Here is a 10,580-nt window from a genome sequence, read left to right on the forward strand (position 1 = left end):
TTGGATTGATGTTTCTATTAAATATTATAATATTACATTTTCTACCTATTACATTAAAATATTAAAATATTATAATAATTAAAATATTAAAATTATATATTAAATTTTTTAACCTTTAAAAATATTATTACATTTTTTTGTACTTGATGTATCCTTGCCATATCCGGATCTTGGATTTTCAAAAATCTAGTAAATCGCAAATCTGGATCCACATCGCATCTGTATCCGGCCTAAATATAACTTCCAATTTTAATTGATCTTTTATTAATTCCTCTGTAGGCTGAAACATTGAAGTTGCCACTGCCAACTCATCTGCTCTGCTGTTCATTTCCCTGGGAATTGTTATCAGATCTAATGGATCAAAATATGGACAGCCTGTGGAGATCATTGTAAACTTATTACCACAAAAAGGGGGATCAACTTCCTACAATTTTTTGCTAAAGTTATTGAAGAATGCTACTATTTTGACAGGAGAAACTTTGTTTGAAATAGGATCTACTTCAGCAGTAACAGACAACTGTACTTTTGCCCAGAACTCACCTATGATTTGGAAGGTATAAGCAACAACTATTGCATGATGATATCGTCAAACAACAACATGATTTTTGGGTTGCAAGAAGAAAAAGGGGGTGTTGATATGGCAACAGTAAGAGGTGAAGAAAGCCTCTTATTCTTAAAATTTGAAGAAACAATCATGCAACATCCGAACTTACAATTGCTAGAGGACAAACAATGTTGGGAAGCGGGGACTGTAATGTCCTCTATTGATTAATTGACCATGGAAGGACGAAGTAGCCTATCCAACCCTATAGGCTATAGTCATTGAGAAATGGGAAAACCCAATTATCCATTGTTTGGGGCAACATTGGGTAAATTTTGGAGTAGATGGGCCAAAAATCCCAAATTGGGGGTTGCACTTGCAACCCGTCACATTTGAGAAATCCCCATGAGGAAATCTATAATTAAAGTAGGAAATCTGTAATTAAAGTAGAGTTGGAATCACTTTATAAGCTATAGTCATTGATAAATGGGAAAACCTAATTATCCATTGTTTGGGGCAACATTGGGTAAATTTTGGAGTAGATGGGCCAAAAATCCCAAATTGGGGGTTGCACTTGCAAACCCAATTATCCATTGTTTGGGGCAACATTGGGTAAATTTTGGAGTAGATGGGCCAAAAATCCCAAATTGGGGGTTGCACTTGCAAGCCGTCACATTTGAGAAAACCCCACGAGGAAATCTATAATTAAAGTAGAGTTGGAATCACTTTTTGATCATCGATTTGGATTGGATATCTTTGATTTTCTTAGCTGAGGCTCTGAGGTTTTTAAGACACCTTCTGCTTGATTAGTTTCATTGGAGGTGATCCCACCCCAACTAATCCCTTGTCTGGTTTCGGTGGAGCTGATCCCTCCCTACTTAGACACTTCTTTTCTTTTTTCTGGCATAACAAATTAGCTGAAGTACTTCGAACCTACCTTGAAGGCAACTTTCTAAGTCATTCACCTGGTCAACGAGTTTTCTTCAAACAGTGAAGAACTGGTTTTATCAGAGGTTTGGTTAAGGAGGAATGAGCTGCAGTAGAGCCTCCCTAAGGAAACCCAAGCCAAACAATGAAGGCCACAGACCTCTAGGATTCCTGTTTGAGTTGTACTAAGGCACCGAAGCTAGCTAGGGCCAGTAAGGGACCTTTCCGTAGTGTACAGGGCATTGTTTAAGGGTATAAAAGCTCTGTTGAGGTCAGCAAAGGCACTATAAGGGTCAAGAAGAGAACACCTTCAGTGTGATATTAATCCTGGACACCGCAACCTTGAATTTGGCCCACCTAGGGATGTGAGTAACCACAGTAGGGAACCACACCCTATTGCAGTCACCTGCCTCATTTCGACATCCATCCTGTGACTGTATCTTGACACAAGGCTGCGGGTACCATCGGAAAAGGCAGCTGGGATTATTCTAGGACGCAGTAAGTTAAATCAACACAGTAAGGAGTGAAGTAATACAGGAAGTACTATATTGTTGGATTTTTGGATTGGACACGTTCACTGTTCTGGGCAGCTAGCCCTAACTTCTGTAGTTTTTGCTGAAGAATCATAACTATTGTCAACAACATAGTTGTAGTAAACTAGGCATCATTGGTCGGGTATATTCTCTGTTTCATTTGGTAGTTTGCACTAATACCATGTGATTCCATTGAAGAATTGTAATGCTGTTGCATCTTTACATTCATGCCTACATACTGTTATGAATGTGTACTATTGTTGATAATTATATGAAGGAAACCCTAGCCAGAATAGAAACCCTAAGGCCAAAAATTACCCTAGGACACTAATAAAGTTATCTTATCTTTTACAGTACTTCAAGCCAACTTTGTATATAAAATTTATTCCCGTTGAAGTTATAAAACACATTGGAATAAAGACAATGTTATCACAAATCGAATTGGTCATCAAATTGGTTTACCCCAAAAATGTGAACTTGGAATAAAAACAATGTTATCACAAATCGAATTGGTCATCAAATTGGTTTACCCCAAAAATGTGAACTTGATTGGAACTGGAAAAAAACTGTACCATACCAAGAGCAGGTCGATTAAAAAATACGTAAATACAAATTTTGGAAAAAAACACATATTTATGTGCATCCATATGAATCCAAACCATTGTACACAAACATGCAAAATTTTTCACATATATAGCAACCATGCATAAACTAAATAGCAATAAGTCCAAAAATACATAACAAAGAGGCTCTAAATATTGGTCATCAAATTGGTTTACCCCAAAAATGTGAACTTGATTGGTATTGGTCATCAAATTGGTTTACCCCAAAAATGTGAACTTGATTGGAACTGGAAAAAAACTGTACCAAAAGTAGGTCGATTAAAAAATACGTAAATACAAATTTTGGAAAAAAAACACATATTTATGTGCATCCATATGAATCCAAACCATTATACACAAACATGCAAATTTTTTCACATATATAGCAACCATGCATAAACTAAATAGCAATAAGTGCAATCCATCTATGAACCAAAAATACATAACAAAGAGGCTCTAAATATTGGTCATCAAATTGGTTTACCCCAAAAATGTGAACTACCCCAAAAATGTGAACTTGATTGGAACTGGAAAAAAACTGTACCAAAAGCGGGTCGATTAAAAAATATGTAAATACAAATTTTGGAAAAAAACACATTTATGTGCATCCATATGAATCCAAACCATTATACACAAACATACAAAAATTTTCACATATATAACAACCATGCATAAACTAAATAGCAATAAGTGCAATCCATCTATGAACCAAAAATACATAACAAAGAGGCTCTAAATGGCCTCTAGAGCCCAAAAAGTCATGCTACAAAGATTAAAAAATACGCAAATATACAAATTTTGGAAAAAACACATATTTATGTGCATCCATATGAATCCAAACCATTATATACAAACATGCAAAATTTTTCACATATTTAGCAACCATGCATATAAACTAAATAGCAATAAGTGCAATCCATCTATGAACCAAAAATATTTCACATATATAGCAACCATGCATATAAACTAAATAGCAATAAGTGCAATCCATCTATGAACCAAAAATACATAACAAAGAGGCTCTAAATGGCATCTGGAGCCCAAAAAAGTCATGCCACAAAAAATAACTGCATGTCATAAAAATCATTGCCTATATTGGGATCTTCATCATGAATATCATCCTCTAAGCATTAAAATAAGATATGAAAAGTTTATGTGTGAAATGGAGATTTTGTTTCCATCTATGAACCAAAAATACATAACAAAGAGGTTCTAAATGAACCAAAAATACATAACAAAGAGGCTCTGAATCGCCTCTAGAGCCCAAAAAGCCATGCTACAAAGATTAAAAAATATGTAAATAGACAAATTTTGGAAAAAACACATATTTATGTGCATCCATATGAATCCAAACCATTATACACAAACATGCAAAATTTTTCACATATATAGCAACCATGCATATAAACTAAATAGCAATAAGTGCACTCCATCTATGAACCAAAAATACATAACAAAGAGGTTCTAAATGGCCTCTAGAGCCCAAAAAGTAATGCACAAAAAATAACTGCATATCATAAAAAATCATTGCCTATATTGGGATCCTCATCATGAATATCATCCTCTAAGCATTAAAATAAGGTATGAAAAGTTTGTTTCAAATGGAGATTTTGTTCGAGTGATGGGTACATTTTTACCAGGGTTGTGACAGAGTATAACTATAAATGCCACCAACATCGAGGTACATAGAGGGAGGTACATAGAGGGATCGGCAACTAAATTTGTCTTTTTCCGTCTTAATTTAGGCAACATGGGCTATCAATACGTTCTCTGCGTCTGGAATAGGAAGTTACATTTCCAGTATCTTTGCCTACTTTTTAAATATAAAATCTCTAATTCTGGTAATTGTTGACGTTAATATTATTATTGCATTTTCTTTTCAGTGACATAGCAAAGCATCTTTCACTTCCACCAGTTAAGTTGCATTGTAGCATGCTTGCGGAGGATGCCATCAAGGCTGCTGTTAAAGATTACGAGGCAAAGAAAGCCAAAAGGAAACAAAATTCCGAGTCTGCATCAGACGAGGATGTTGCTGGGCCTGTCTAGGAAGGCTTGTCGGGGACTGTGTCACTGCCCCAATCTTCTGACATGGTAGCTAATTAGTAAGCACTACATATTTGTTGTAAAAAATAGTAAATACCCCGTAATAGTTCTTAAATTTCCTTGGGTGTTGCAAGTCTCATACATTTTAGAGGGTGTCACTGTAATTCCTATTTGACCATGGTATAGCAGGATGGATGAATGTTTATGTACAGAAGTTGCTATTCTTAAAGAAAGCTTAAGCTGCCATTTCTGAGTTATTCTGTGCTCGTTTCTCGTATGTGAGGAGGCAGCTAACATTTTGTCAGATTTTGTCTGTACATTATTTTAGGTTATTTTCTTATACATACATTTCAATTTTCGACATTCAAAATGTCCTGGTTTCTTTCCAGCATTTCATGAACAACAGCTGTCAAGGGTCTGTGCTTATATAGTACCATACCAATGCATGCCTTCAACAATCAAGACTTCGTAAGCATCATGTTAATTAACCATAACCTTGAAACACCTGTTGCATCATGTTAATCAACCATAACCATGAAACATCTGCGGCTCATGTTATCTGCCCTTTTAAAACAAGATTTCTGTAACAGTGAGTGGTATTAGGGCTATAACTTTACTTCAAAGGTCTTTTGCATACAATTGGTTGCTAATAGATGCTGTGTGTTTGCAATTCACTTATGTTTGTCATTTTTCTTGGGAAATGCTTTATGACAGTTGTTTTAGATGGTAGAAAATCAATTTTGTGAAACTGATGGTCTCGAATTGATGATATTATATCCATTGCAACCCTTTCACCAATTAAGAGTGTTTACGTACATCAAATATTTAACAGAAGAGCACCTTGCATAACATAGTTGTAGATTTTAGACAGATTGGCAATCTGGCCGGACGCCAAAGTTATGTGATGAAGTCAAAACCCAAGTGGTTAAAGGGCGTTGTTATATACCAAATCTGGTGCTCTGGTTAGGGCCATGACCTTAAAAAATGGCTTTATACTTAATCAAAAGTAACCTTGGAAGGGAAATTTTTTCCCTTTAATTATATTATGCCATGCTCATATCTCTGTGAAGGGTATCTAGAGGTATTTTTTTTATTTTATTAATGAATTACGCCTGTCACGTTTGATTATAATTTATGTGGTATTTTTTGTTGTAACGAGTTACACCTGTCACGTTTTATTATAATTTAGGCGTGGTTGTATTCTCAGTCTGATATTTTTGTTAAACACACTTGTTTTTTAAATCTATGAACCTCATGCTGCATCAATGCAGTGCATATAACATTTTGTGGACGCTGTGGCCTAAACATGACTTCTATGCTCTACTTTAATACAGTAGATGCAGTGCATATAACATTTTGTGGACGCTGTGGCCTAAACATGACTTCTATGCTCTACTTTAATACAGTTCATATAACATTTTCTGGACATTATGGTATAAACATGTCTTTCTATGCTTGTGCATTAACACAATACATATAAATTTTCTTGGTTCTGAGCAGGGTACTGTCCTCGCACCTTTTTTTTTTATATATTTTTTAACTAAATAAAAATATATATTTTTAATTAAATAAAAATAAAATAACGTTTTCTTTTTAAATAAAAATAAAATAATGCATATACATAAAAATATATGTATACATAAATATGCTTATATGCATTAACACAATACATATAAATTTTCTTGGTTCTGAGCAGGGTACTGTCCTCACACTCTCTTTTTTTTTTTTTTTTTAATTAAATAAAATATATGTTTTTAATTAAATAAAAATAAAATAACGTTTTCCTTTTTAAATTAAATTTAAAATATATGTTTTTAATTAAATAAAAATAAAATAACGTTTTCTTTTTAAATAAAAATAAAATAAAAATAAAATAACGTTTTCTTTTTAAATAAAAATAAAATAATGTATATACATAAAAATATATGTATACATAAATGGAGTTGTCTTTAGTGCGATTTTTTGGAGATTCCGGTGACAGAATCCGGCGAAAAAAATTGAGGTTAAATCTTGATTTGTATTATTTAAAAAATAAAAATAAAATAATGTATATACATATATTTACATAAATGAAATAAATGGTTGTCCTTACAGATGGCGTGGTTTTCCTTGATAACGGTGATGAGTCAAATCGACATTCGCGGATAGTAGCCAGAGATGGTTGTCCTCACTGTTGGTTTGACACTTGAGTTTGATAGGTTTTGCCACTTTCGGGAAAAAAAAAAAAAAAAAAAAAAAAAAAAAAAAAGGGAATAAATGGAGTTGTCTTTAGTGCGGTTTTTTGGAGATTCCGGTGACGAAATCCGGCGAAAAAAATTGAGGTTAAATTTTGATTTGTATTATTTAAAATGGTTTTTTAAGTGCATATTTGGATTCAGCACTATGAAAAACCCCTGGGACGCTTTGATTGTGCAGAAATTAGCTATCAAACTTGCGATTTCAATAAATTGCTGTCGGATTTTAGCGAAATTTGACTAGAAAAGCTTCCAAAAAATCTCTTTAAAGACAACTCCTACATAAATATGCTTATATACAGAAATAGAAATATATAGAAATATGAAATTGGTTATAATTAAAAATAAAATAATGTATATACATAAAAATATATGTATACATAAATGGAGTAAATGGAGTTGGAGATTCCGGTGACGGAGGTTAAATCTTGATTTGTATTATTTAAAATGGTTTTTTAAGTGCATATTTGGATTCAGCACTATGAAAAACCCCTAGGACGCTTTGATTGTGCAAAAATTTTGTGCAGAAATTAGCTATCAAACTTGCGATTTCAATAAATTGCTGCCGGATTTTAGAGAAATTTGACCAGAAAAGCTTCCAAAAAATCTCTTTAAAGTCAACTCCTACATAAATATGCTTATATACAGAAATAGAAATATGTAGAAATATGAAATTGGTTATAATTAAAAATAAAATATTTTCCTGTAAAAATATGAATTTTTGTATAATAAAAAATAATAATACATATATTTTATAACAAAAATATGAAATTTTTTATAATAAAAAATAATAATACATATATTTTATAATAAAAAATAATAATTTATGCATATACATAAATATGTATATGCAAAAATATGTAGAAATATGAAATTGGTTATAATTAAAAATAATAACAATTAAAATAAAATATTGTCATGTAAAAATATGAAATTTTTTATAATGAAAAATAATAATACATATATTTTATTAAAAAATAATAAAAAAATAATAAATATACATATACGTATATGCAAAAATATATAGAAATATGAAATTGGTTATAATTAAAAATAATAATAATTAAAAACAAAATATTCTCATGTAAAAATATGAAATTTTTTATAATGAAAAATAATAATACATATGTTTTATTAAAAAAATAATAAATATACATATATGTAAATACGTATATGTAAAAATATGAAATTGGTTATAATAAAAAAATAATAATAAACACTGGGTAGTTTTAATTATTGGTTATAAAAAATAATAATATGAAATTAGTTATAAAAATAATAATAAAAAATATTTGTTAGTTTTAATTATAGCACTATGTTCTGGGTTATCGATATTACTATTGGTATTACAATTACAACTGAGTAGGAAGGAAAAATCGACTCAGTAGGAAGGAAAAATTGATTTGGAAGGACATTTAAAAATCTATTACAAATTAGTATGAAAGATATATTTAAAAATATTAAAAATCTATTGATATTACAACTTAGTAAGGAGGATATTTAAAAATTTATTACAAATTAGTATGAAAGATATATTTAAATATACGAAGGATATGTTAAAATATTTCACTTATCCCTAACCATAAATAAAATATTTAGATATTTATTTGAAATAACAAAATTTATAACGGAAAAAGTAATAAAAATGAAAAAAAATATCTTTTTTCTTTTGAATCATAAAAATGTATAATTCTTATAATTTTTAAAAATATTTTAAATACAAAACTTAAATAAATTATTTGAATATCAATGTCAATTCATATTAATCAATTTTTAACCACCATAAAATATTTCAATGAACAAAGAGAAGAAGTAATTAAAAGTAACAAAAATTAATTACCTTATGAGAAAAATAAAAGGGAGATCTTTAATACATGTAGTTCATGTAGTTTTATAATATCTCTACATGGTAGGGATAAGTTGACTGAGATTAGATGCTTTGAGAAGAAACATATTAAATTGTTTCAATATTTAGCTGATTTCTTAGGTAAATTGTCGAAGATTCTTTTGTGGATCTCCTGATGATGGGTTGTGGATCTCTTGAAGATGGGTTGTGATACTTAGCCCGAAACGTCGATTAAAAAACTCTCTATGTAGGACTATATACACCTTTCAATGCAAACTTGCGAAAACACAAACATTATTCTTATTCTTGCATGGAAGGGATAAGTTGAATGAGATTAGATGCTTTGAGAAGAAATGTATCAAAATGTCTTAGTATTTAGTTGATCTTTCAACTAAATTGTTTAAGATTCTTTTCGATATCCTGATGATGGGTTGTGATACTTAGCTTGATACATAGATAAGAAAACTCTCAACACAAGACTCCATATACCCTTCAATACGAACTTGCGAAAACACAATCATTAATCTTACCCTTGCATGGAAGGGATAAACTGAATGAGATTAGATGCTTTGAGAAAAAACATCAAAATATCTCAATATTTAGTTGATCTTTCAGCGAAATTGTCCAAATTTCCTCCATGGATCACTTGACAATGCGTTGTGATACTGAGCCTGAAACATCGATTAAAAAACTCTCCATGCTAGACTCCATACACTCTTCAATGCAAACCTACGAAAACACAAAAACATAAAATTAAAATTAATATTAATAATAAAATTTAATAAACGCCATACATAAAATTTTTCAATATGTCAGGTTAAATAATATTAAAATGCATTTAAAACTATGTCAATAATAAAAAATACATTTTATTATGTGCAATGTAGCTTATAAATAAAATATTTCACCACCAGTGTTAAGTAAAAATTTTTAATGTCAACTATGTATATATTATATGTAATTGAAAACAAATTAGTTGAAAAATTAATTCTTATGGTTAAAACATTTCAAATAATCCTACTATTTTACATTTTAGCCCCATTTTTATGTATATTTTTGTAGTCATTTTTGTCTAAAATTCAACAAAGATTTGTTGAAATTGCAAGTTTAAGTTGTGTAGATTACAGAATTCAAGTGCCCATGGGTATTTTCAAGGTATTAAATCCATTTATTCAAAAGTGCAATTTAAACAATGAAAAATTTCACATGGCGGGTGTGTTTGTGTGTGTATATAAAGGAGAGAGAAACCATCTATCAAGCACTAAGATGTAAACAGTTTTGAGGTTTTGCAAGTTTTGCATCTCAAAAGATTTGATTCCTCTTCGTGCGTGCTAGATTCATGTTTAAGATGAATCTATATTGGTTACTTTATCAATCAAAATCAATTGTTTTAATATTAATAAAAAGTTGTTTAGTTTAGTCGTTGAGACCTATACGACATTTTCTAGTATATTTTTGGTCAATAAGGCTTTGAAGAATGATCACTCGAGCACTGCTATGATATATAAGACCATCCAAATCGATGTTTTAACCCACATCTAACCATCATTTATGTATGGTTCCCATTTTTTGGGAGGATTTTCCTTGCATGTTGCGTCTAAATAGAGTCTGAACAATGCCTTGACATGACATGAATATAGATTAAGTTGTCCACATTTTTGGATCCATGGCCCAATTTTTGACGACTTTTTGTTGTTCTTCCGATGATGATTTGTAGCTATAATGGCAAAAGGGGATTTCATGAAACGTCATTTTTGGTATAGTCGCACTTTCGACATCTTGTTCGTCGGAATTCCGTCAACCAGAGTCGTCAATTTTTTTACATCGGTTCATTGCAAAATCACATTGGATGAT

At 30.9% G+C, this 10,580-nt stretch overlaps 1 protein-coding gene across 1 annotated transcript in view; it reads left to right on the forward strand.

Annotated features, from left to right (window-relative positions):
- Positions 1-4,715, forward strand: part of LOC149266879 (uncharacterized) — a 96,351-nt gene extending 91,636 nt beyond the window's left edge. The window contains exon 3 of the mRNA XM_089431153.1: positions 4,487-4,715. Within this exon, the coding sequence (XP_089287279.1) occupies positions 4,487-4,649 (163 nt within the window). The 3' untranslated portion in view covers positions 4,650-4,715. The remainder of the gene's footprint in view (positions 1-4,486) is intronic.
- The last annotated feature ends 5,865 nt before the right edge of the window (positions 4,716-10,580 follow it).

This window comes from Pinus tabuliformis, chromosome 6 (assembly GCF_031772625.1).
Source record: "Pinus tabuliformis cultivar Carrire ecotype Pingquan chromosome 6, CPIR1, whole genome shotgun sequence".
Taxonomy (NCBI): Eukaryota; Viridiplantae; Streptophyta; class Pinopsida; order Pinales; family Pinaceae; genus Pinus; species Pinus tabuliformis.